The sequence below is a fragment of the Adiantum capillus-veneris genome, chromosome 25, assembly GCF_014529385.1.
Source record: "Adiantum capillus-veneris isolate H3 chromosome 25, ASM1452938v2, whole genome shotgun sequence".
Lineage (NCBI taxonomy): Eukaryota > Viridiplantae > Streptophyta > Polypodiopsida > Polypodiales > Pteridaceae > Adiantum > Adiantum capillus-veneris.
Window position 1 is genome coordinate 25,982,797 of NC_140955.1, and position 27,901 is coordinate 26,010,697.

The window sequence follows — 27,901 nt, forward strand, 5'->3', positions numbered from 1 at the left end:
GGAGCAGATGCACACGTGTCAATCAATTTTGAAAATGACCGTGACAAGTGTCGTTGCTGCTGCGCTACGCCAAGGCGCGCGCGCACAGCTTGCAAAATAGTTCCCCCTCTCGAGCGCTCTTTCTCTCTCTCTCTCTCTCTCTCCCTCCCTCCCTATACACACACACACACACACAAAAACCCGCGCGCGCACACCACACAGGTTTTCGCAATTTTGCTCGACTCCCCCAGCCGTTACACACGCGCACAATCTCATGGGCCGTAGTGCAGCTGTCCTGCTGAGGCTTTGGAAACGACAGCCTGTGCATGATTCATTCAGTGGAAGAGCCTTCTCCTCAAATGCATTTGCTGAAAGAAGAGCAAAGGAGAGTAAGGGTTGCATTACTGTTCAGATACAGGTTCCTTTCTCTCTTCACAACCTCGCAGAGGGCCCACCAGTGGAATCACGCACCGGCAAGAAGGAACTACTTGCCATGTATATGGACATGCTCACCATCCGGCGGATGGAGATAAGCGCTGATATGGTATGAGTATGAGCCCTTTGTCATTGTTTTGGCTTGTTGTCAATAAATATGGGGTGAGTACATTGTTGTGAATATTCCTGTAGAGATTTTGAAGGTGTAGGGAAAGGAACTCTGCAACCACATGGTGACCGGCAGAGGCTAGGAGCCATGGAGGGAGCAGTTATTATGAGGAAAGGACCGGCCATCAAGAGTCCAGGGGAGGGGGGCAAATTTTTTGTTCCTTGGGCTGACTTGTCGAGCACACATTGGCAAAGGGATAGGAGGCAATCATTTTTTCCGGGTATGCTTGTCAGCCCTGCACAGGTTTTGTTGTCACCATCATTCGTTGTGGCAGCTGATGTGATGCAAATTGAGGAGCTGTACGTCTGCCAAGTTTACTGTTGCTGACTTGGCAGTGATCTGAGCTACTATAGAGGAGATTACTCGTAGTACAGTCTAGTAGATGTAGGTTTGAGATCTCATGCCCCCTTACTGTGGGCCTTGACGGTGAATGAAGCTACACTGGAATGTCTTATGCATGATCCCAGATTAGAGAAGATCCATTTCATCACTTTATTGCATATGTTCTCTCTTGCCATGTTATTCCAGCGATTGGAAGTTGTGTACGTGAGGATTTTGTGCATGTCCCCTCTGCAAGTATATTTGGGGGGGGGGGTGTTTGTGCTGGGCATTTCTGAACATGTGCCTTTGAAGTTACATCTACAGGGGCCCTTTTCTATGGATATGTTCAGATTGATTTGTTTTGCTATGTTTTGATACCTTTTTTTTCTGGTGTAGTGTCGAATTAGGTATGAAATAGTGTGACTGAACAACGGCTAATGCCTCTCATGCAAATGGCAGAATTCACCCTGAATGTTTTAAGTACATGTCCATAACGGTGCATGCATACAGACGCATGCGCCCTCCCCCCCCCCCCCCCCACCCCCCCCCCCCCCCCCCCCCCCCCCCCCCCCCCCCCCCCCCCCCCCCCCCCCCCCACACACACACACACACACACACACACACACATTCTTTAAGCTCAGAGGGAAGATGGCCATTTAATAATGTTTCTCCCTTGTGTCGACTGCTTTGCAGCATCTGCTCCTACTGAGTATTTCAATTTTTGAGTCTTGCAGCTCTTCAAGTCCCAGCAGGTCCGGGGATTTTGCCACTTGTATGATGGACAAGAAGCAGTGGCAATTGGATTAAAGGAAGCAATTTCCAAGGAGGATGCAGTCATCACTGCCTACAGAGATCATGGAATTTTTCTGGCCAAAGGTGGCACTCCCTTTGTAGGTTTTGAATCTATTTTGGTTTTCCTGCTAAATGTAAAGGCATAAAAGTAATGGTCGAGTTTGATCTGATATGTCTTTTGCAGGAAGTTTTTTCTGAGTTGACGGGTAGGGTCACAGGATGCGCTGCAGGAAAAGGGGGTTCAATGCATCTTTATAAAAGGGAGAACAATTTTTTTGGTGGTTGGGGCATTGTTGGCACGACATCACCTCTGGGAGCTGGTTTAGCTTTGGCCTTAAAATACTGCAAAAAGAATAATGTAGCTGTTGCTATCCATGGCGATGGCGCAGACAATCAGGCAAGCAATTTTTTGTTACTTTTGTCTGGTCTTACATGTAGCTCTTTGAATTACTCGTGGAAAGAGTAAAGGTTGATCTCGGAGCTACCAGAGCTCTATGATTTATAGTTTTGTTGACCCGGACTTGAAAAACACAACGGCGCACAAAACCATACAATGGAGTGAAACACCATAGAAATTTTTAGAATTTAGGCAAAGAACAAAGTGAGGAGGACAAAAAATGGAGCCCTAAGACATTAAAGTCCAAAAAACCCCAATCATACATCAACCGGCGCGTCCGGGAGTATGGTTGCCCAAATGGACGCGTCTGGAAAAAGCTATGTAGGAGTCTTGCATTTCTTAGTTTGTGACGTCAGGAAGCTCTATGCTGCCAAAGAATTTAAGGACGCTGTACAATATATGCTAGCAAACTTGCCTGTGCCTTGCACTAGGACAACATTTCAAGTCATTTCCAATTTTGTAGCTGAATATTTGGAGCTGTTGTTAGAAACCTTTGTGTGAGGTAAATTATCCACCGAGTTGAATATTTTCTCGCTCCCATATGAAAGCAACATGTTTTCTGAAATTTGATAGCCTCTATGTCTGACCATTAGGCTGTGGATGGTCATCTTGAGGCTTATTTGTAGTGTCTATTTTTGGAAGATGTTCCTCCGATAATGCTTGTTGAAATTTCTTCAATTCTTTTTGCGCAACTCTGTTATCAAATTCAATGAAAATGCTTTTCCATTTTCCTTGAGAAATATCCAACACGGGTAGCAAGCCTCCAACCTTGAGGTGCTCACATCATTGACATGACACTTTTTGCATTGAAACACTAAGTTCTAGATGTTTTGCGACAAACTTCCATCTATAAGTCCTTGAGTCTTGAGATGACCTGCACTTACTCATCGTTACTTTTAGCATGACCGTGGTTTCCTCGGATCAGTGATGGAAGGGTCAGAAAATCTACCCTTGTAAAAAAGATACCCATTATACAAGGAGTAGCTAGAAAATCTCTCCTTGGATGAAGTTTTACACCCCTCTTATGCACCGTCCATGGGATGTGAATGGTCTACCACTAAGCTCTCTATGCCATTGTAGCACTCTAGAGACTCATCTACCCGCTCCATACCAAAGCTTGGCCCATTTTTATTGGGACTTTGGCAAGTTGCTCCAAAGTAGCAATCCGCGCCAATAAGAGAATCCCATTGTAAAAATAATGTGCATTGAGAAAAGCATGCGGGATCTTAGTGATAGCTCACATAACCCCCACATGGATTCTTGAGAAATCATTCTCGAGTATCTTGAAACTCATTTGTGGCTGGCACGCAACTTAAAACATCCGACACACAAAACATTTGACAGATCCTTTAACAGTTCGACCTTCATCTACGTTACCAACAGCATATTTATAATGTTGGTAATGTAGATGAAGGTCGAACTCTTAAAAAATCTCCGTCCATTCTCTGTTGAATTTAAAAGTGGCCCATAAGGTCGTGCAAACCCATGACATTGTCCTTGAGCGTTAAGGGATAGGGGGATTGAGATGACAAAGGTGATGGGAAGTTCAAAACTGGGCGTCCCCTATTACTAAGTCATTGCTACCTTTGGAGAGTATCGAGTATATGGTGTTGCTGCCTAAGGTGCCTATCTTTCAGGTCTTTATCGAGAGTCCTCTTCATTGTAGGTGTGGGTTAGTCCTACGCCGGATCCATCTTGCACACATGACATGACGCAAGCCGAACTCACACCTAGACACACATGAGCGGACATTAGGCTCACCTCCATAGAGTTAGTATGGGCTCACCTCAAGAGCATTGGAGCATGTAGCCAAACGGGCTAGCCTCCCCCACAAGGGCTGGTGTCCCATACCACCAAGCCTACACTGGTATGGGTGTGCAGCCAAGGGCCTAGAGTCCACAAGTGTGGTGATCACACAAGATGTCTCACAAATGAGACTCGAGTCCTATTTATAGGACTTCATAACCTTCACATTGATCGGACATATTACAGCCGCCCATCCGGATTTCTGGGGACGTAACACTTCCCTCCTTATTGTTGATTGTTGTCCTCAACAATATCTCTGCTATAATATCGGGAAAGCGATTCCTTCACGAAGTAACTGATTCCCAAGTAGCTTGAGATTCAGGGCGATGCTTCCACTTGATCAAATATTCAGGGTAGGAAGACTTGCGAGACTTGCGGCCCCTTTGATCCAGAACCAATTCCGGTTCAAGTGGAACATAACAGATGGTATCTTGCAAGTTTGGGACTTTCTTAGGAGGAATCACTAAATCATCCTGCCCCAATTGTCCGTTTAGACAACGTATATGAAACATGGGATGAACAGTGATGCCTTGAGGCAAATCCAACTTGTAAGAAAATCCACTTATCTTCTTTGTGATCTAAAATGGACCACAATAGTGAGAAGATAATGTCAAAGTATGGACCAGTTCGAATCATTTAGGAATCCTTTGGTACTCTTAAGGTACACCAACATGCACTCCTTGAGTTCGCAGGTTTTTTAATGTTGCTTAGTGTAAAAAGTGGCAGGATTTTGTATGCTCTCTTTTGCGATCTGGAGCATTTCTTGCATATCGTGTAAGAAATTGGCTACCAATTGTGAAACCGTCCCGTAGGGCGGTAGACTTTGGCTATCACCCGAAACTTTTATTTAGACTTTAGGACACAGATAAATTTTGCAAATAAAACCTGTAATTGGAATTAACATTCGAACACACACGGCTTGGAAGCTAGAGCGCTCCAAGCAAACACCGACAACCCCTTGGCCCCAAAGAGTGGCACCCTTTGGTATTTCTTTACTCTTATAAAAAAGGGAGTAAAACCTGCAATTTCCTACGAGCGGTCCCGCATAATCTAGGCTGAAAAAGACCTGTTCTAGCCCGAATTTGGCAGCATAGCTGCACTAGGAAACTTCACAGACAAAATCCCCATGCAATGGATGACTTTCCCAACGCATACGGGTACTTTCCCAAACCTATATGCACTCTTTCCCAAACCTGGCGAGAATCTGCAGCATGCTGAATTCTCTGTTTTTGGCCCCGAAAATGCACTAGATCACATGTACAGCAATCCCCTCACTTCTCCGGACCTCCGGGGCTATTAGGGATTGATTAGAGCCAAAACCGTAAACCTGCAAATTTACACAGCAGGCTGTAATTTCCTGTTTTGGGCTCCGTTTCGCGAGCCGAACGCATCCGTAGAGAGCCCTTGTACTCCCGCACCTGTTAGGCTACTTGCCCTCTGAATCGGATTTCTCTCCGAATTTACCTTTACCTGTGAGGGATTAGCAATTAGCTAATCCAATACCTGGACAAGAGGCTCTTGCCTCGGCATACGTGCATGAACCCACATATTTGTACATACAGATGAGTAGCCCTTGAGCGGGGCATCACGATTCTGTATTCAAAAGGGGGGAGAGGTGCGCGAGAGCAGAATTATCGCGCTACATAGTGTAAGGGAGAAGGCAAGCTTTCCATTAAAGCTTCATCACCTGCACCAACTACGCACACACACTCTGTAGGTCATAATGAGTAAAAATCAGCCCCCTTCTCAAATTTGGGCATCCCCTCTTGTTGATGGATCCGGCAAACAGCCCTAGAGCCGCCATGTGTCCAGCTTGCCTCTTTTGAGTTATTTTGTCACAAACTGCTTATGTGTCAAAAGACCTGAAGAAGGGAGCCAACGTGCAGATGCTGGCCGATGGGCCTAAACCCTAAGAAGAACAAGTAACAAAAGAAGAAGTCCTACCAACTTATGGAGACCCCGTTCGATGGGGCCCCAAGTGATGTAACAGGAGTGGACATTGCAAGTCAAGAATCGACTGCGACAGCACCAAATAACCTCTTCGAAATAGTTCACAATTCACAATTGATTTACACTGGCACGGCGGAGTTCCATGCATAGAGATATTGGCCCCAAAGACTGGCGCCCCTTTCGGTATTTCTTTTTGTATTAATCTGAGTTCAAAGTACAAGAGTGGTTGGGTCTCTCTCAAGACTCTGCGTCCAGATGCTCTGCAGAGTGGGAGCCCAAACCACTTATTTATTTGTTTACAAGGGATGCCAAAAGCAGAGCCCCAAAAACTGAAAATCAAAAGCCTAAAAATAAAGCAAAGGCTATTTCTCTCACAAGCTCTCTTGAGCCAATAAAAAAAAAAGCAAAAGCTTCTCTCTCTCTCTCTCCCCCCCATCCTTTGCGTAGGAAAAAGCAGTATCCAAAAACTGTCAAAAATAGGAGACACTGACTGTTAGTACCTACGTACTAGGAACACAAATCTAGCACATGTACCAATCGACAGTCACATCATATGACATCACATGACATTCAACATTCATTCGGATCTTAGACCATGATTTATCGGCAATGTAGCTAGCAATCGCATCTAGATCTAGTCGGGACCTCATCGATGTCCGATTGACTAACCCCTATTGCAACCATGTCTATTCGAGATCAAATAGACCAATATTGCTGCAGTCATTTCGTCTATCAGTTCCTGCACTTAAACAAGTCAAGAACAAATCAGTTTGATATTCAGGAATTCCATTTTATAAAGTCATATAGGAGAATACTGTCAGCTCTCAGAATCCCTGAAGCCCAAAGAGACATCAGTGACCAGTATCAAAATCGAGGCATCTGTTGATAAAGGAGCGGAGTAACTCCCCTCTTGTGCATCCCACTGCACCATATCTCCGGCCAAGCTGAATTTTGGGTTCCATTTGGAGTAGACTATGCGAAACCAAAAGCTTCGAGGTAAAGTTTCACAATTTGAGGAGTATCTGCTAGGTCCTCCTCCTCCATCCACTTCGCATCCAATGCAGGGTAGTTCTTGAACTTAACCAAGAACCGCCTTCAGACTTTACCTTTATTCTTCGTATCCTTATGTGCCAAAATCTGTTCAGGAACAAGGATCTCCTCTTTTTCTTCCACTTCAAGTTGCTCATCAGGCTCCCTATCATCAAACACATCACCTTTAAAAGGTTTCAAGAGACTCACATGGAATGCATTGTGAATCCTCCAAGTGTCGGGCAGTTTCAATCCGAAGGAGACATCATTGATCTTTTCAGAGATCTGGAAAGGTCCGTAGTATCGCATACTAAGCTTTGGAAAAAGCCTCTCCTTTCCCTTCTTTCTTAGGCGTGCCTTCTCAAAACGTAAGAGCACCCAATCATCCTCCTTCAATTTCAAATTGCGACGATGGTGATCCGCTGCCTTTTTTTGTTGTTCTTGAGATTTCTGCAAAGCCTCGCGTACCTTGGCAAAAGCCGTGTCTAAGTCGTGCGTATACTCATCCGCTTCAAAAATCTTATCTTTTGTGCTTAGGAAGGGTGGAACCTTCGCAGCACCTTCAACAATCTCAAATGGCGCCTTCCCCGTCGAAGAGTGTATCGTGTTATTGTAGGCAAATTCCACCAAAGGTAAGTACTTTTCCCATTAAGTCTTCTGATCCGAGATATAAGACTTCAATAAATCTAAAACCATTGAATTGGCAATCTTAGATTGCCCGTCAGTGTTTGCGAGTGAAACGATGACGAGAACTACAACCACGTGCCAATGTTCTCCCAAATTGCCTTCCAAAATAAACTTGTAAATCTGGGGTCCCTGCCTGAGATAATCGTCTCAGGCATGCCATGTAATCGGAAAATCTGGGCCACAAACAGTCTGGCTAAGTGATTTGGCTTGACTGTTTTCTTCACTGGAATGAAATGAGCCAGTTTGCTAAATCTGTCAATAACGGTCCAGATACCATCGTGACCACTTTGTTTTCTCGGGAGATTAAAAATGAAATCCATTGCAATACTTTCCCAAGGGTTGGTGGGTGGGTATGGGCAAAGGCTGTAACAATCTTTGTGCTTTATGCCTGTCAAACTTGACCTTCTTGCATACCAAGCAACTGTGCACAAACTCTTCCACATCCTTCTTGAGTCTCGGCCAAAAGAAGTATCTCTCTACCCCTTCCATGGTGGTACCGATGCCGCGGTGACCCGTAAAAGGTGGACAGTGGCATTCAGTCATAACCTTTTCCCTCAACGGCTGTGTAATGCATAACATGGTTTTTCTCATCAAGTAGCCATCCCGAATGGAACATCCCGCAATGGAATATCCCGCTACTGTCTCCCCATCTCGTATCCGTGTGAAAACGTCTGCAAAATTTGTATCTGTGGTATACTGATCGACCATATCCTCGAAGCTCCTATGATATATCGCGGAAATAGCCAGAACCAACGGCTTCCGAGACAAAGCATCTGTCACCACATTCTTCTGTCCCTGAACATGGACAATCGGGAAGTGAAATTGTGACAAGATGTTCGCCCACCGCATCTGCTTTTCCGATAGCTGCTTTTGTGACAAGAAGTAGCGCAAACACTGATGGTCTGTAAAGACAGAAAAATCCGCTCTGAGTAGGTAATGCTGCCACTGAGGAAGAGCATGGAAATTGCCAAAAGCTCTTTCTCATAAATCTGTGCTGTCATCTCTGCCTTGAGAACAATCGGCTCTCGTAAGCAATGACATGGCCTTCTTGCATTAAGACCGCACCCAGACTACGACCACAAGCATCACAATATACTTGAAAAGACTTCTGTAAGTTTGGCAGAGTCAAAACTGGTCCCGTAGTCAATTTCTCTTGCAAAGTCTAAAAGGAAGTCACCTCTGTGGGTCCCCACAAGAAAGGGACTTCTTTCTGTGTCAAGATATACGAAGCAGACTTTCGAATGAACCGCCTGTAGTACGAACACAGTCCCAAGAAGCTTCTAACTTCATGGACATTCTTCAGATCGGGCCCCGATAGTCTCTATCTTGGCCGGATCCATTTGCACTCCTGCTACTGACACAATGTGTCCCAAAAAGTGTATCTCTGGTAGGAAAAGTTTACTTTTCTTTGCATTAATCACTAACTTGTGAACATGTAATGCCTGAAAGACCTGAAGCAGATGATCTCTATGTTCTGCCTCATTCTTGGAGAAAACAATGATATCATCAAAGAAAGTGCCAACAATAGCCTGTACTTTCGAAAAATCTTGTCCATCATCCGGTTAAATGTCGCAGGCGCATTGGTTAAGCCAAAAGGCATCACCAAAAACTCAAATAACCCAAAAGTCGTTCGAAAAGCTGTCTTGTAGACGTCTTCCCCTTCCTAATGAAGCGAGCTCTCTCTTGAGGAGTAAGCTTGGGTCGTGCATCTTTCTTTTCTGAGTTGCTCTTTCTCTTTCTACTTTCATTTGTAGAAGTCTGTTCAGATCTTGTGTTATGACCTCATCCTTTGGGTAGGTCAGATTGCCAGAGTGAATGGCAAAACCCCGTTTCGCATGACTCATCAACTCCTGAATAGAAGTTGACTTTTGTTCCAAGCAGTGATCTCGGATCTCTGTAGGTAGACCCATGGTAAACCGCTTAATCCGTTCTCTGAACGAGAGCTTCTTGAATGAAGAGGCGGACAGAAAAGAGCTCTAGAATCTCTCGCAAGAAGCGTCCACTGTATCTTTCTTGGTTATCCGAAGATGGTTCCAAGCAGCTCGTATATCGCGTTCATACTCTTGAGTCAGCCAAGAAGAAATAAAAAGCTTCTTAAATTTCAGCCATTTAACTGGCGGAGTCTTGTTTAAAAGAAGCATGGACCACCAAGTTCGAGCATTCCCCTTAAAGTAAGAGGCAGCTCTCCGAATCTTAGAGTGCTCTGTGTAGCGTCCTCCCGCGAAAGCGATGTCAAACTGTTGTACAAAAGACAAAGCCTTAGAAGAATCTCTATATCCCGAAATCGTGTCAAATTTAAATGACTGTCCACCTTTTTTAAACTCTTGGACTTCCTTGCTTTTATCTTCTAGAAAGTCATATTGGTTGGCTTTATAAAAATTCTTCTTCTTTGCATAAAAGTTGCTGTGGTCAGAGACTGAACTGTCTGTGGACGAGTCCTCTGTAGAACTGTCACTCACTGGGCGAGATTTAGACTTCTTTGCCTTTTTCTTGCCCTTTTGGAAGTGTTGTTTCTTGCTTCGCTTTTTGCCTTTTCTGTCTTCTTCCCTCGAGTCAGATGAGCTAGAAGAACTGTCAGAAGAAGAAGAAGAAGAAGGATTGGGTACTTCTTCAAATCGAACACGCTTCTTCTGTTTCTTTGCCTTATCAAATGTCGACTGACGACCCAAATACCCGGGAAGTCAATGCCTTTCTTATGCTTTTTGCCGTGCTTTTTAGCTTTGTTCTGCGCGTCAAAAAGCTGAGCAACCGCGCATCAACCACCTCCTCTAATTCCTTCTCTGAATATTTCTTGTGAGCAGAAGGTTTCTTGAGAGCGGGTTTCGAGGGTGGTGCTGTGGTTTTCTGCCACTGCTCGTGCACTTCCTGAAAAGAAGTCTCGCTCATATATTTTGTAAATTTTGGGTCCTTCGCAAAATTCAGCATCATCTTTATTGCATCGCCGATCAATTGTCAACACTCCATCTCTCGACGCTCCACCTGTGTAGCCGGAGGCGGGCCCTACTCCTTGCCGGAATCTTCATTGTGATCCCTTCCCGCATCTCCGGATGCAGAGGGAGTCGATTGATCCTTGCGTGAAGCCATAGGTGCTGCGGAAAACAAAAATTGGGATCGGATTTCCCGTAGAAGAGAAATCGGCTGTGCTCTGATACCACTGTAACAGACTTGGACACTCCAAGTCAAGAATCGACCCCGACAACACCAAATAACCACTTCAAAACAGTTCACAATTCACAATTGATTTACACTGGCCCGGTGGAGCTCCGCGCCTAGAGATATTGGCCCCAAAGACTGGCGCCCCTTTCGGTATTTCTTTTTGTATTAATCTGAGTTCAAAGTACAAGAGTGGTTGGGTCTCACTCTCAGACTCTACGTCCAGATGCTCTGCAGAGTGGGAGTCCAAACCACTTATTTATTTGTTTACAAGGGCTGCCAAAAGCAGAGCCCCAAAAACTGAAAATCAAAAGCCTGAAAAAAAAGCAAAGGCTCTTTTCTCTCACAAGCTCTCTTGTGCCAATAAAAAATAAAGCAAAAGATTCTCTCTCTCTCTCTCTCTCTCTCTCTCTCTCTCTCTCTCTCTCTCTGAACTTCCGCCATAGGAATGCACAAATGGCAAGTCGAGCCTCTGTAGAGCTGCACACTTTAATTTTCTTCCGCAATCGCCCGACAGATGCAGAGGCAAGGATAGTCAAAATTCGATCAAATGGGTTTATTGTCTTCGTACCAAAGTTTGGTATTGAGGGCCCAGTTTACCTGAAAGAAAGAGAGAAAAAAGGTCAACCACCACCCAAAAAGGATGTTATTGACTGGGTAGTTGATGAAGAGCAGCAGAAGGTCTCCACAAGAGATGGCAAGAAAGTATACAGTGTGCTGGCTACAGTACATGTTCATATTCAAGTTGTGGAACCTCAGCCAAATCGCACAAAGCTTGAACTGACTCTCTTCGCTTAATGCATTAACCTCAGCCAAAATTTCGCAAGCCTGAACTGAGTACCCACCCTGTATAAGTAGTGTCACCGAAGAAAAGATCATGCTCTCTCTTTCTCTCTCTCAATTTTTGGTGATTCAGGAGTGCTGGGCTATCATAGGAGTCGGTAGCACTCCTATCTCAGTTTCTAGTTTGTAGTTTTCTTTGTTTGTACCCAGACTTGGTACTAGACTCACCATTGTAATCAGTTTGGTCTCATAGGTCATTTTGGCCTTTTGTAGACGTTAATATATCATTTCATTTCTCTCTCTCTCTCTCTCTCTCTCTCTCTCTCTCTCTCTCTCTCTCTCTCTCTCTCTCTCTCTCTCTCTCTCTTTCCCATCCTTTGCATAGGAAAAAACCGTATCCAAAAACTGTCAAAAAAAGCAAATCTGTCGTAGAAAATCAGCCTTCGCAATTTTCGTCGCAATCTGCGGGCGTCCGTACTGCTACCACGTGTCATGCCCAAAATTAGGGTTAGGGTTTCTGGCAGTATTTAGGGTTTCAGTAGTTAGGATTTTTGGAATTAGGGTTTTTGCAGATTAGGGTTTTTGGCAAAAATTAGGATTTTCAGAATTACGTCATCACTTTGTGACAAGTGACAAAGGATCAAAATAAAGCAGGACCCGCACACACAAACTGATGACGTGGCAGATTTTTGAAAATTGCGTTGGCATGATGACGTGGCAGGTTGTACGGATTTTCGTGTTTCGCGCTAGCTGATGACGTGGCAGCTGTACAGATTTCTGTGATTTACGTTGGTAGCTTTTGGATTTGCTTTTTGGACCAGAAGCTTTTGAGTTTTTAAGGCTTTTCATTGTATGTGCTCTTGGGGCCTAGGGCCTTTAAATATGAGGTTAGGGCTCATTCTTTGGCATGCTTTCTGGCGAAGGTGCAGAGTCTCGAGTATCGGCTTGTACTTTGTTGATGCAATATAAAGAAATACCGAAAGGGGCGCCAAGGTTTGGGGCCAATACTCTTTGGGGTGGAATTTCGCCACTCCGTGTCGCGTGTTTTCTCTCTCTCTCTCTCTCTCTCTCTCTCTCTCTCTCTCTCTCTCTCTCAGTAGTTGTTAATAAAGTGCTAAAAGTCTGTTCAGTTTGCTCTTTTCTATTGGCACGTGGTGCCCGTCTTGTGACAGTGGTATCAAAGCATCAGGCGTGTGCTTTTCTGAAAGCATACCGGTCCTACAAAAGAGCAAACAGAGCTATTGGAATTTTATTTGAGGTATCTTCGCCCTCCAACCTGGACTTATCAACCCAGACAAAGCTATTGGAATTTTATTTGAGGTATCTTCGCCCTCCAACTCAGACTTATTAGCCACTCCCACCCTTACTTCATCGCGCATCGAGCGCGCTCTCGTCTTCACCGCTCATGTCTTACAGGGCATAAGCCATAAAGATCACTTACAAGAGAAGGATTCAAGATTTGTTTTGAGGCAGTGCTTTTCTCAGAGGCAGTGCTATGCAGATGTTGATAGCTACCAAGCAGCATACTCCAAGTACTTGGAAAGCTTTCAAGAAAATTTTTGCCCGAAGTTATATGTTTTCTGACATCTTTCTTCGGAGTGCAACTTCTGACAGAGTGCGGTATCCTGAAATGCTTGCCATGGAAACTCTAGCAAATTATAACTTGAAATTTCTCAATATCTCCCAGTAGATGTCTCTTCACGAGCAGATGACCTTGGAGGTTTAGTGCGATTGCTATCTTGGGACTACCATCGCCGCTAAAGAGACATTGTCTGTCCAGGAGCTGATGGACCATGCTGTGCTCGGCTACGACCTTATGGAACGAACCTAACATTAATTTTTGGTGCAGGTTTCAAGATGGAAAGTCAGTCGACTTTTCAAGCTTGACAAGTGTCGAGATTGCCTTTTAAGTTTGAAATCTGTTTGAGAACTTGTTTGGTGATCCTGTGTGGAATTTGTTTGAAATGGATGGTATTTGTTTTGAACCTGTCTTTGTGCCGATTTGAATTGTTACTCTGGTTTTAATACTGGTTTCAATGATTGGTGATTTTACTCCCGGGTGGAGTAGTGAGAAATGATGTTTGAGAATGCTTGTTCATACTCATGGCCCGGACCCCTGTGGTTATTTGTGGGGGGTGTATTGAATGATTGAAAACTGTTGTTTTTACTCATGGCCCAGACCCTTGTGGTTATTTACGGGGGGAGTATTGTTGTAGTTACTCATGGCCCGGACTTGGATGGTTATGCAGGAGGTGTATTAAGAAGTCTTGAGCAGTGGTTACTCTCAGCACCTCCAAACGACGTAGGCTATGGTCTGACGGGCATTTGGTTGTAAAAGTCTTCTATATCTCATGGCCCGGACCTTTTTAGGTTATTTGCGGGAGGAGTGATGAGGGAGTCATTGAACAGCTCATGGCCCGGACCTGGATGGTTATTTGCGGGGGGAGTGTTCGTCGGCGGCTGTTTCTATATCTTGTAACATACATATGTGAGCATTTGTGTTGCATTGTGAAGTGCCAACCACTGAATATTCCTAATTGGATGAGATTGCCTGGGTATGTAATTTTAGTGCATCAAGACACCGTGGAAGATTAGTACGGTTTGGGTGTGATGGCTAATTTTACTACGCCGGAATATCAAGAGTTTTGATTTGGACGAAAGGAGAAGCTAACTCCTTGATCAAAAGAGCTAAAAGGAGAAGCTAACTCTTTCAACAAAAGAACCGAAAGGAGAAGCAAACTCCTTAACAAAAAGAGCAAATTGTTTGTCCCTCGGGACGATCCTCCGAAATTTTTGAGCTAACTTGAGTTGTTTTGCAGATATGTTGTAATCGCAGACGATTACTCTCTTTCAAGAAGGGGAGATGTCACAAACTGCTGACGTGTCAAAGACCTGAAGAAGGGAGCCAACTTGCAGATGCCGGCCGAGGGCTTAAACCCTAAGAAGAACAAGTAACAAAAGAAGAAGTCCTACCAACTTATGGAGACCCCGTCCGATGGGGGCCCAAGTGACATAAAGGATCAAAATAAAGCAGGACCCGCACACACACACACAAACTGATGACGTGGTAGATTTTTGAAAATTGCGCTTGCATGATGACGTGGTAGGTTGTACGGATTTCCGCGTTTTGGGTTGGTTGATGACATGGCAACTGTACTGCTTTTCGTGATTTATGCTGGCAGCTTTGGGCTTTGCTTTTTGGACTAGAAGCTTTTGAGTTTTGAAGGCTTTTCACTGTAAGTGCTTTTGGGGCCTAGGGCCTTTAAAATATGAGGTTAGGGCTCATTCTCTGGCATGCTTCCTAGCAAAGGTGTAGAGTCTCGAGTACCGGCTTTTATTGTGTTGATGCAATATAAAGAAATATTGAAAGGGGCCCCAAGGCTTGGGGCCAATACTCTGTGGGATGGAATTCCGCCACTTCGTGTCGCGTGTTCTCTCTCTCTCTCTCTCTCTCTCTCTCTCTCTCTCTCTCTCTCAGTTCAGTTGTTAATGAAGTGCTAAAAGTCTGTTCAGTCTGTTCTTTTCTATTGGCATGTGGTGCCCGTCTTGTACATATTTCCTAGTACCCGCTGACTTATAACGTGTAGCAAGGGGCCTATATGACTTTGAACGGCCTAAATGACTTTGAACTGAGCCTAGACAACCTTTTACTGCTTGAATTCCAGTGTCGACTATCCCGACCATCTCATGGCGACTTGCCCTTCTCGACTGCGGGTGACACTCTCGTGTGTCGGCCTGGCCATGCAATGTCCGGCCATTTGTGACTTAAAAAAGAGTCCCAAAAATCAAATAAAAATCATCAGAAAAAAACCAACAACTAAGGTTAGCAGTTTCCACGTCCTCGTGACATACTCCACTCTTGAAATCGCAAACGTCCTTGATTACATGCCATATATACATGCCATTGATGATCTTGTGTTGTTAGCACCCTTTTATCATCGCATATACCCACAAGAAAGTTTATCTTCTTTAACCTTCCCTTTTCAATCCTCAATAGAACCCAATCACTAGGTGCAAACGACAGTTCACGTCGGTGACTACCAAAAGCTCTTTTATTCTTTGCCCGAGTCTTCTCCAAGGCAACTCTAATTTTCTTATACATTTCATCCATGTTCTCAACATATAAATCTGCTTCAAAGATCTTGTCCTTTGTATGCAAAATGGGGGGAACCTTTTGGCCACCTTCAACAATCTCAAAAGGTGCCTTGCTTGTGGACGAATGCACCGTATTGTTGTACGCATACTCAAGTATAGGCAAATACTGTTCCCACTTGTCCTTATTATCTGACACACAACATTTCAGTAGATCTAAGACGGTAGAATTAGCCTCTTCTAACTGTCCATCAGTTTGTGGATGAAATGAGGATGAAAACTTGAGCATGGTACCCATGTTTTCAAACAAGCCTCTCCAAAACAAGCTCGTCATAGGAGGATCACGATCACTGACAATAGACTGTGGCATACCATGGTACTTAAAAACATTGTACCTAAACAATCGTGCCATGTGGTCAGCTTTTGATCTTCTTCCTGACAGGAATAAAATGGTCCTGCTTGTTGAACTTGCAATTAATGGTCCATATACCATCATTCCCTATCGGTGTTCTTGGAGGATCGAAGATAAAATCCATAGCAATGCTTTCCCATGGCTTATCTAGAATAGGTAGTGGCTGTAATAACCATGGTGCCTTTTGCGTGTCAAATTTGACATTTTGGCAAATCAAGCATGCTCGCACAAAGGCATCCACATCTCTCCTCAAAGCAGACCAATAAAAGAATTGGTTCTACCACTTTCACTGTCGCATCAATTCCATGATGCCTTGCATACTGTGGGACATGACTTTCTACCATGACCTGATGTCACAACGTCCTAGTGACACATAGTCTGCCATGCATCATCATCAAACCTTCTCTGAGGAGGTAGTGCTCATGGTATTTTCCTTCTTGCAAATCCTTGCGAAATCTTTATCTGTAGCATATTGTTCCTTCATGTCATCAAGCTCGTGATGATAAGGGATTGACACAGATGAAATTTGTGGCTTTCTTGATAACGCATCTACCACAATGTCACGTGCACATCTAACCCTATGTGCATGTGGACAAGCTACTTCAGGTCTAGGGTTCGGGTCAACTTAGGAAGTGTTTTGGCACCTTGGTGAGCCTATGTGGAGGTCATGCATGTCCAGGCACTTAAAAGTAGTTGCATATCCTCTGGTTGCACACAGCATGATCATCAGCATGACAGTTAGTACCCATCATAAGCATTTTACAATGCACAAAACTTATTTTCCCTATTAATTTATTTTTCACTTATTATTAATAGGTGACAGTTCGGAAACTCGGTAGGGCAAATTTGCTAAGTTCTATAAAAGAAACCTAGCGCTAGCACTATCTGACAGAATAGGCAGCAGAAGTTCCCACAACTTGTAGTGCACCTTCTCAGCAAGACCGGCAGAATACCCTAGCATTTTTAGCCAACAAGACCCTCTGGCGTTTTTCACTAGCAGAATCAGCCTAGCATTTGCTTTAGCATATTCAACCTCACGTTTTTCATCAGCAGTTTCAGCCTAGCGTTTTCAGCAACACTAGATCAGCCCTGGCATTAGCAGATTCCAGATTCAGCTTGGCGTTTTTGCACCTTGCAGATAGTAGCAGCGTTTTGCAGTTTCCCGGTGTCAGATCAGTCCCTAGCATCAGCGTTTTCAGTTTTCAACACTTACGACACCATAAGATTAGCCCCTAGCCTCGACAAGGTGGGGTCACCCAGAGAAAATCACCCGAGAACTGGGCTACATTGCATTTTTGGATGCGGTACCGATGGTGAAAGATGGCTAGATGACTAGTGAGAGTCCAATGGAAGCATCTCCTAAAATTTAGGGAACTGCTATTTGGGCAATGAAATCTATTCGCGTCAAGGAACATTTTATTATTCTGTCACTAATTCAACTGAGCAACTGGTTGAGATATTTTTAACTAGAAGGTCCAAAGCGGGGAATTAATGCATGAGTGCCACTTGGCACATTTTTGGCCATTTTCTAACTTAAGAGAGAGAAGCATTAAAATAAAACGTGGGTTGCGTTTTTCAACCATATGGTGGATTTTTGCATTGTTGGAGGTACCAAAGCTACTGTGTGCTTGCCTACCCTCTATGTACAGTGAAGTGCAAGAACTGAAGCCTTGCATAGCGTTCACTGCTCTCTCTCTCTCTCTCCCCTCTCCGTGCAATTATGTGATGCTCCACAAGAGGGCTCTTCATTTGACCTATCTACAGTTGTGTGGGTTCCTGCGCGATTGCCGACAAAGGGCAAGTATCCCTACAAGTGGAGGAGCTCGAGAACTTGCTACGGATGCGACCGGCTCGCCCAAAACAAGGAAATACAGCCTGCTGTGTATTTTTGCAGGTTTAGGGTTCGGCCTTAAAACGGTCCCTAATACCCCGAGGAGATCCGGGGACGCGAGAGGACCGTTGTACAGGTGATTTGGCGCATTTTCAGGGTAGAAAACAGAGAGTTCAACGTGTTGTAGATTCTCGCCAGGTTTTTCAAAGTGTCTGTATGCGTCGAGAAAGTCATCTATTGCGTGGGGATACTGTCTGCGAAGCATCCTAGTATAATTATGTTGGGCTAGAACAAGTCATTTTCAGCTCGGATTATGCGGGACAGCTTGTAGGAAATCACAGGTTTTATTCCCTCTTTGAATACAATAAAGAAAAGAGGCGCCAGTCTTGGGGCCAACAGGTGTCGGCATCTGCTTGTTAGCGCTCTAACTTCCAAGTCGTGTGTGTTTGAAGTATCAATTTCCGTTACACAGGTTTCCTTTTGCAAAGTTTCTCTGTGTCCTAAAGTCTAAAGTTTTGGGTGAAAGCCTACGTCTACCGCCCTACGGGTTGGTTTTAGTCCAGTTCTCTCTGAGGCTTTGCATCCAGATTCTCTCAGAAGACTGGCCCTCTGGGCACTTGTAAACTCTACAAGGGATATGCCCAAAAACAGAGCCCCAAAAGCTATGGTCCAAAAGCACTTGGTACCAAAAGCAATTGCACTTAAAAACTCTCAGAAGACTGGCCCTCTGGGAACTTATAAACTTTACAAGGGCTCCAAAAGCACTTGGTACCAAAAAGCAAATGCACTCAAAAGCTAGTGCTCAAAACTACCCATAACAGCTAGTGCAAAGGGCGAAAGTTTGTACAGCAGTGCCATGTGTCACCCTCAGCGCAAATTGCAAAAATCTGCCCCAGACCTCAAGCTTTTGATAATTTAGGGTTTAGGCCCGTTCGCCAGTGCTCCATAAATTCTTCAAGTTGGTGGGGTAGGTTTTTAAAAATTCTAACCCCTTTTTAGGCCCCTCGGCCGCAACTTCTGTAGTGCTTTTGGAGTTAACCCCTCGTCCTCTTGGCCTAGTCCTCTTGGGTTGGGCTCGCCATATCACCACCTTGTGACAGGTTTTTCCCTTGCCATTTTTTCCAGTTTTCCAGTTGGCCGCTCACTTTGTATCAGTTGTTAGAGCTCTTTGTTTACAGGCCAGCCTTGTACTTGTGCATCTCGAGGATCTGTACCATTTGGGTGACCTTAAGAGGATCTTCAAGTACTGAAAATACAGCCCCCTTTTTTTAGAGAGAGAGAGAGAGAGAGAGAGAGAGAGAGAGAGAGAGAGAGAGAGAGAGAGAGAGAGAGAGAGAGAGAGAGATGTGCAGGGTCAAGTATATGAAGCAAAGAATATGGCAGCCTTGTGGGACCTCCCTTTGATTTTGTTGATCGAGAACAACCACGTAAGCTTTGCAATTCAGAATGTGAATGTGCTTTGCTCGAGTACTGTTTGTTGTGTTTGTAGGCTACTGAATTTTGAATATATCAGTTTGGGATGGGAACCGCAGAATGGAGGGCATCTAAAAAGGCCTCTTACTTTGACAGAGTGTCTTACCTTCCGGGAATAAAGGCAAGTTTTTGCTAAAAAACTGTGTTATCATCTTTTGCAGCATATAACCAAGATAAGATGGGTACATAATCAATTCTATGTAGAACTGATTATCTAACGAGTATTAACTTTGTTCAGGCGGACGGCATGGATGTATTTGCGGTAAAGGAAGCTTTGCTGTTTTGTAAGGAGCATTGTTTAGCAGGCAAGGTAATTGTATTGAGCAATCATATTTCAGCAATCCAGAGTGGTATACTGCTAATGTGAATTTAAGTTTGTAAAAACTAAGTTTCTTTTGTTTGGGGACAATGATTGTTAGGTATTTTTGTTAATGTAGTATCTCATACGTTTTGGAAATCGTTTTATTAGCGGGTATCTAGTACAGATACCCCGATGAAAACGGAGGAGGACACACAAAAAGGTGGGGGGGAGGCTGCGCGCATGAGGCGATCGAGGACGGCTGCCAGTGCTGGGCTGTAGCTGTGGCTCTTTGGCGTGATGAATATCTCAGCCAAAGTGCAGTCAACCAGCAGCAGGGGGCCTGCGAGCGCACACGGCAACTCTTGGGGCAGGCGGCAAGAGCTAGAGTGTTTGTTTTTTAATAAAGGCTCTTTGCCAAAGACAACAAAAGCTCGCAATAATGATGGCTGACAAAGTAGTAGGAAAGCAGTGCTCGACTGTATCTGAGGTCAATGCCCACTGTGGACATTTTACCGTCGAGTAGTGCTCAGAGGGAAGGCTCAACAAAGGCAAGTACTAAGATTCCAACTAATAAAATCGAAGATGGCCCAGTATGTATGTCCCTATGATTTTGCATAAAGTTATTTAGAGACAAATCCCAGGAGATACCCACACGACGGCAAACGAAAATGGCAGATCCCTGATAGGCCATGGGAGAGCATAGTGATGCACTTTATCTTTGATCTTCCAGGACGGAAATAGGCAATGATGGGATTTGGACTATCATTTGTAGGTACAGTAAGCAGGCCCATTTCATTCCTCTTAGGAAGAAGATAAAGCTTGAACACATGGTCAAGATATTCATGAGCAATATCTTTAAATATCACGGGATGCCTTAGTCAATGGTCAATGACAGGGATCCACGTATGACGAGTCCTTTCTGAAAGGCATTGTTTGAGAATATGGGCATTACACTACAATTCTCATCTTCGTTTCATCCGCAAACTGATGGACAGTCAGAAGAGGCAAATGCTACAGTTGCCTCTTCTACAGTCCTGGTTCTGCTCAAATGTTATGTCTCAGAGCACAAGGCAACTTGGGAACACCATCTCCCATCGGTTGAATATGCTTACAATAACATTGTGCATACGTCAATAGGTAAGGCACCATTTGAGATAGTGGAAGGAGGGAAGAAAGTCCCACCCATTTTGCAGACTAATGACAAGATATTTGAGGCAGACAAGTATGTGCAAGATATGGATGAAACATACAGGAAGATAAAGATTTCTCTTGAGAAGAATCAGGCTAAGCAAAAGAAAGCTGTTGATCGTCACTGGCGTGAATTTGTATTTTCACTTGGTGATTGGGTGCTTTTGCGCTTTGAAAAGGCCAGGTTAAGGAAAAGGAAAGGCAAGGAACGTTTGTTTCCTAAGCTCAGTATGCGATATTATAGTCCTTTCTAGATTTCAGAAAAGATCAGCGATGTAGCTTACAAGTTGAAGCTACCAGAATGCTGGAAAATACATATTGCTTTTCATGTCAGCCTTCTAAAACCCTTTGTTGGTGATGTGCAAGAGAATATGCTTGATGAGGAACAACCCGAAGTGGAAGAATTGGATGAGATCCTTGTTCGTGATCAATATTGGCACATAAAGACAAGAAGGTTAGAGGAAAGGTTGCAAAATGCTATTTGGTGAAGTTCAAGAACTATCCATCGTTGGATGCCAAGTGGATGCAAGAGTTTGATTTGGTTGATTCACCTCAGCTATTGCAATTGTATATTGAAGCCTTTCAAATGGAACCCATAGTGACTTGATTTAGCCTTTTTGGAGCAAGGCAAGAGCATGGTTCACGATGCTCAAGAGAGTAGTTAAACAATTGTATCTACTCTTTCCATACAGAATTTAGCTAGAGAAGTTTGTGCTTGAGAGTATACTAGAAGACTTCTATGCTTGATATATGTGTGGTAGCCAGGTTGGTGCGATTGTTTAATCGTCCAACGCTACATTTCCGGAAGCATGTATATCTTGGATTCCCATCATAGAATATATGTGATACCAGGAGATATCCACATGTATTATTGGCATGCAAGCGAGGTTGCTTGCAGTATTTCAACGGTGGGGCATGTCACCAGGAGGTGTATTTTTCCTGCTGCCTTCCGTAAATAAGTACTATATATTTTTATTTATTTTATTTTTACTTGTTTTCTCCAAAATCCTTGAAAGGGTGCAAGTGGACATTGCATGGCCAGTGTGAAACGGCTACGGCCAAACAGGTTTCTCACACGGGAGTCTAGGTTGGTCAGTCTAGCACTGGTGGGGCCAAGTAGCACTGAATTCTGATGAGTATAGAAGCATGTGTGCGCCAGAAGAAATTTGGGCCACATGGCAAGTCACAACTTTATGAGTGAGTGGGAACTAGGGAATTAACTCATCAAAGGGGCAAACTGGACACTTGGCAGGAGGAGAGCAACCTGCAGGACACCTCAGCAAGGAGAGACGCCTATTTGAGGCTGGGGGCTGATTTTTACTCATGGAAGTGACCTATAGTGTGTGTGTGTGAGTAGTGGGTGCAGGTCTACAACTTTCATGGACAGCTTGCCTTCTCCTCTGTCTCATGTAGCGCGATGACTTGTCTCGTGCATCTCTCTCTCCCCTTTGACACATATGGTAATATGCCCCACTAGTTGGGCTACTCAAATGAATATGTACAGTTCTGGGGGTTTATGCGTGTTTGCCAAGGCAATAGCCTTTTGAACAGGACCGGATTAGCTAATTGCTAATCCCCCACAAGTACGCACAGTTCCATTGCGGAAGATTGCGAGTTTGGAGAGTTTTCTCGCGTGAAAACTCGTCCAATTCACAGGGGAACTGTCCCATTGAGTGCGGGAGCCCTTGGGACACGTATAGGTGTGTTCGCTCCGCTGAAAACGATCCTAACAGGTAATTGAAATAGTACAGCCCTCTACATTGTACAGGCCCGTTATAGAGGATCATGAGAAACTTGGGTCACACGTGTTCATATTTATTGCATTGACAGAGAAAGTGGGTTCTGTAGATTCATTCGAATTGAGCTTAGGACATGTTCTTTTTATGTGACCCTTGATGTGACAATGATAACAACGACCTTCCTTAGAATAAATGCTTTGCTCTTCCGACGGGATGTATCCTCCTAAAATTCCTTGTTCTCCTTTTAATCTGGAGTGAGCTTAGGTTTAGCAATTGTGTTTGCTTTACCCTTAGGTTCATTTTGAGTATTCTTTTCTGAGAGACTAGAGGAAGATTGGTTAGAAGAGTTACCAATCTTACCGTTCTTTACCGTTCTAGGAGTTCTGAGAAGTCTGAGTGCTATTTGGAGAAGTCTTGTTTTCCTTAGGCTTTCCCTTGTGCTTCATCTCCTGTGCGAGAGCAATCGCTACCGCCTTGTTGAGACGATTGGATCGATCGAGTACTTAGACATCATACTTGATATACTCGTCCAATCCATAAAGGAATGCCTCCTTGCGCTCATCATCCGATTTGCGTAATTGGGTGCCGAGTTGCAAAACACGATTAGAGAAAGACATAACGGGCATACCATTTTGCTTGAGACCGCGCCAATCGTCCTTCAACTGTGCGAGGTATTGGGGTGGCATAAACTGCGCCTTGAGCTTGTCTTGGAAGTCGGCCCAATTGAAAGAAAGGGCCACGCCTTCCTCGGCGTCCTCTAGATGCACGGTCAACTGTGCCTCTTGCCATGCGTGGTACGAATCAATGGCATCACCAGCAAGGTACATAGTTGCTGTCAAAACCTTGCTATTTCCTGCTTCTTAGTTGTGGCAAAGTAAGCATCAAATTGATGCAACCAAGAATGAATAATAGTAGAATCCATCTTACCGTCATACTTATTGAATGTCAACTTCTCTCTGATGGGGTTGTTGGAGTCCGAATCTCTGTTTGTGCTAGTTGAAGAACTACCAACTTCTTTGACCGCTTGGACTTCGAGGTGAGTACCTGTCGGACCAACTCTTGCATGCGCTGGTCTCTCAGCGCGTCACGCTCTAACTCCAAGGCCGCTCTTCTTTCTTCGCGGCGCGATCCAAGATTGCCTTTCTTTCTTTGCGCACTTTGTGCTCGCGCTCCAAGGCAACGCGATTCGTTTCTTGTTGTGACATCCTGTCCATCATCGACTTGACCGAAGTCTCCATCGGATTTGGTACAATCCTTGGCGTAGATGGGGAAGGGGGAGGGTCGAAAAAACCTCCTAGTGGGGAAAATTCTTCTTCACCACCCTCATGCTCATCACCTTCATGCAAAGTATCCATTCTGCTTCGGGTGATGACCATACACTGAAGTCTTGGGTTCTCAAGTTCTCGAGGAACTTGGGTTCTTGTAGTCTTGGGTTCTCAGGTTCTTGAGTGTCTTGAGTTCTTGAGTTCTTGAGGTTCTTCTTTAGCTTGCAATCTGTGTTAGAGAAGGATCTTCTCTTACCCGAGCTCTTCTCTTTCCTGCGGACGCACCCCTTGGCGGCTTTGCGCTCACACCAAGGTTGCTTTTTCCCACCTCACGTCGATTGGCCGGCCGCTAAGTATGCAGTCCGCTTTCAATGAGTGAAAAGAGAAACAAGGGGAGGTTGGACAAGCCCTTCTTTCTTGGATTCTTGTCACTTTTCTTCTTGTCACTCTTCAAAAACACGATTAGGAATCGACACGCCCAAGAGGACTTGGGTTACGTGTGACCGCAACAAGCAAAAAAAAATTATGTGGTTCTTTTCTTGAATGATACAGAACACTGTCAAAGCTTTGATACCAATGTAAGGTGCAGCGGATGTGAATGTTGAACTTTGCTCAAGGTGAGTGCTTCGAATTGTGCTCAAGGGTTCCTTTTACTTACGGAAGGGAGAGCCTTCGGTTCCTTTAGTGAGAGAGTGCAATGAACACAAACAAAGTGGTGAACACTGTGAAAGAAGGTGCTGAGACTGAGAGATAGAGAGAGAAGAATACGACACTAGAATGTTGTCAAACCCTTCTCTGAAGGCCCCACTCTTTATGGCGAGAGCGGTCTACTATTGATTGCACAAATCTCTACAATGCAATGGACTTGTCGACGATGTCGACGACGAGGCTGGCTGAAATCTGAAAACGCTAATGGCTGAAATTTGCAAATCTTGTATCTGCTGAATTTTGACTCTATGTCGATGACGACGGCGATGCAACGCCGACGTGTTGAAAATGCAGATGTTGAAATCTGCATTTTCCGGGCTGAATCTGCAAACGTTGGTTGATCTGACCGTGCGGCGAGGATCTGCGAGGTTTGGGACTTCTACTGCGGGATCTGACTGTTGCAAACTGAAAACGTTGATGCTTCTGGGGGTTCTGTCGCGAAGGAATTGCAAAACGTTGGGTTGATGTGCTGCTCCAAAAACGCTAGGTCTGATTTGGGGGTTTGCTGCAGAAACGCTAGATATCTGTTGAGTCTCTTGTCCCAGGGTTGACATGCAAGTTGCAAAACGCTGGCCGGTCTGCAATTGCTGAAAACGCTATGTCGGGGGGGGGGGGGGGGGGGGGGGGGGGGGGTCTTGCTGAGAAAGTGCACTGTTGGACATAGGTCCCTCCTGCCTCTTCTGACAGATATTGCTAGCGCTAGGTTTCTTATATACATCCTTGGTCAAATTGCCCTACCCAGTTTCCCAACAAAAGTCACTTACTAATAATAAGTGAAAAACGGCTAAAATAGGGAAAATAGGTCTATGCATCGTAAAAACGCTCCTGATGGGTTCTGACTGAAATCTGATGGTCATGCTGTGTACAACCAGAGGATATGCATCTACTCTAGTGTCTGGACATGCACGGTTTGCGAATAGACTCACAAAAGTGCCAGAACACTTCCTAAGCTAACTGAACTGAATTGAACCCTAGTCATGAAGTAGCTTGTCCACGTACACATAGGGTTAGATGCGCACGTGACAATTATCTTCACGATACTGTGGGCCTCTCTAGATATTCAAGCGAGTTGGTGACCAAGCCTATAAACTCTCGTTACCTGTACACTCGTATTCATTTGGTATTTCATGTAAGTTGTTTACGTAAACGTTTGCATGGGGACGACAATGTCATTGACCAACAGATTCTGGTTGATTTCGTTGAACCTCCTACCCAACCGCATGAACCTGAGCGAATCTTAGACTACATGACTTACATACGCGTCATCATGTACGTCGACAAGCTTTAGTCAAGTGGAAAGATCGACCCGAAGAAGGTCCCACTTGGGAAACCATTGGTCTTCTTAAGAAGAAGTTTCCTACTTTTGTTTTCGAGGACGAAAACACTTCTCCAAGGGGGGAGTAATGTCATGCCAAGGGCAACCCTGGGGGGTCAAAGACCTCGGCCAAGGGCTGACTGCTAAGGTGGGCAAGGAAACCTAGAAGTCGAAGGGCTATATAAAGGGCAGTAGGGAGGAGGGTTCTCCATAGCAGTTCCAAGGGTCCTTTCCCTTGTAACTTAGACCCGCAGACGGGTGAAGGAGATGAGGATAGCATTTCCAAGAGGTTACTGACTAGAAGCCTTTCATACAATCCGAGATTTTCTTGAGATACTAAGAGTTCAATATCCTTCTAGCAGAGGTTTCTATCATCCCAAAGGTGATATAGTTTAGAAATCCCTTTATTGCTTACCTCCCTCCAAAAAGGGTTCAAGGAACCCCTTCCAAGTTTGGAGCCAAGGGGACCACTGGAAGGAAGAGCCCCTAAAGTATCTAAACTTCTACCCCCAGTCTAGGGTATAGCAGCCGCTTTGTTACATTTTCGTACAAGCTCCGCGGTACAGCCTCCAAGCTTCAAAGAGGCGCCAAGATCTTATCGTGCATTGTGACCTCTTTCGAAAATCCTTTTCAATAGTCTAAACAAGGCACATCGAATGTGACTGTGAAGGTCATAGAGTGCGATATGAAAGGCCAAGAGTGTGGTACTCTGAAAGTCAAAGGACCCATGGCTCATACAAGGGGATGCCTCGCATGCATATGCTCGATTCTGCTCTTTTCTTGTTCCTCTTCTATGTGTTCTTTGCATTTTAATGGTGTGAAAGTGTAGGGGTTTCTGATCTTAGGAGAAATGAATCAAAAAAAATTTCCTTTTGTGTGCTCACAATTTTGGAGAAAGGAAAAATCTTTCTATAAGGGTAGGATGAACTGAAGAGGTCCAAATTGGAAGGTCGAGCGTCGATCATGAAAGTGAAGGGCGATGATAGTATAGGAAGTGGAAAGTCTCATGAAATTGGAAAGTCGAAGGACCTTGTATCCTCTATATAAAGAGGGGGTTGAGCGAGCATGTTTATTTCCTTTACCTTTCTTCTCCTTCAAGATCCATTGCATTATGTACGTTTTGTCCTTTGCATGTTCTTTCCTGATTTGTGATTGATTGTGAACAGGGGCCTATTGTGATAGAGTGTGATACCTACCGTTACCACGGTCACAGCATGTCTGATCCAGGTAGCACTTACCGAACTTGGGATGAAATAAAGCAGATACGCCAAGCACGAGATCCTATTCAGTTTGTGAAGCAGATTATATTAAAGGTTAGAATTTATTGGTTTCTTCCTTCTTGATCATATGCTGCAATCATTTTTCCCTTGCATTGGTTCACTTGATTGCAGGAAGGAGCTGCCACAGAAGAAGAGCTAGCAACAATCGATAAACAAGTCAAGAAAGATGTGGAGGATGCTCTCTCGAAGGCACGAGAGGCTCCAGAACCCAAGGAGGAGGCGCTGTTCACTGACATGTACAAACATGATAAAAAATTTGTAGTCTATGGCTGTGATAGAAAGCAGGCAACTTCAAGACTTGCATAAAGTGGCCATTAAAGAGTACTGTATGTATTCTTGTCATTAAACTTCTTATATTGAGAGAATTTGTCTACATATTTAACATAATGCTTCTCATTTGCAAATGGTATGGCAAGAGAAATTGTGGATTAGTTGGTGGAGTAGGATATAGATAGAGGCTGACCCTCGTGAAATAAAGCCTTGGAACCATCATCATCAGAGAAGGCTATGCCCAGGAGTGACAAAATATGAGTGGCAATTGGGGGTGAATTTCCGTGGCTGTCAGCAGCATAATCCACGAGGTCACTCCACAACAAATTTTTTATTTTGGCGTGTTGTGTAACTTGTGAATGGATTGCAACTTTTGGTAACCTCTGTCTACACGGGCAGATGTTGGAGAGTGGTATACATGGTCAATGCCCTACTTGTTGCAAGCTTTGATGCTTTTAGCTTGGCATCATTCTATGATTAATCATGTCGACATTTTCGAGCGAGGACTACGAGGGTCTTATTGCCC

The 27,901-nt window shown here is 44.4% G+C and overlaps 1 protein-coding gene across 1 annotated transcript; it reads left to right on the plus strand.

Annotated features, from left to right (window-relative positions):
• Positions 1-67: 67 nt before the first annotated feature.
• On the plus strand, positions 68-27,901 carry LOC147424599 (pyruvate dehydrogenase E1 component subunit alpha, mitochondrial-like). Its single transcript, XM_086500860.1, has 8 exons — positions 68-523; positions 1,639-1,794; positions 1,881-2,093; positions 19,189-19,263; positions 19,350-19,430; positions 19,548-19,619; positions 26,992-27,138; positions 27,217-27,901. The coding sequence occupies exons 1-8, from the start codon at positions 254-256 to the stop codon at positions 27,409-27,411; spliced, it is 1,209 nt and encodes a 402-aa protein (XP_086356986.1). The 5' UTR covers positions 68-253; the 3' UTR covers positions 27,412-27,901.

Bases quoted from the DNA above. Each gene is read 5' to 3' on its own strand.
- LOC147424599 (XM_086500860.1), top strand. From the start codon at position 254: ATGGGCCGTAGTGCAGCTGTCCTGCTGAGGCTTTGGAAACGACAGCCT. The intron at 19,431-19,547 runs GCAAGTTTTTGC...AACTTTGTTCAG, and splicing joins CTTACCTTCCGGGAATAAAG to GCGGACGGCATGGATGTATT. The intron at 27,139-27,216 runs GTTAGAATTTAT...ACTTGATTGCAG, and splicing joins TGAAGCAGATTATATTAAAG to GAAGGAGCTGCCACAGAAGA.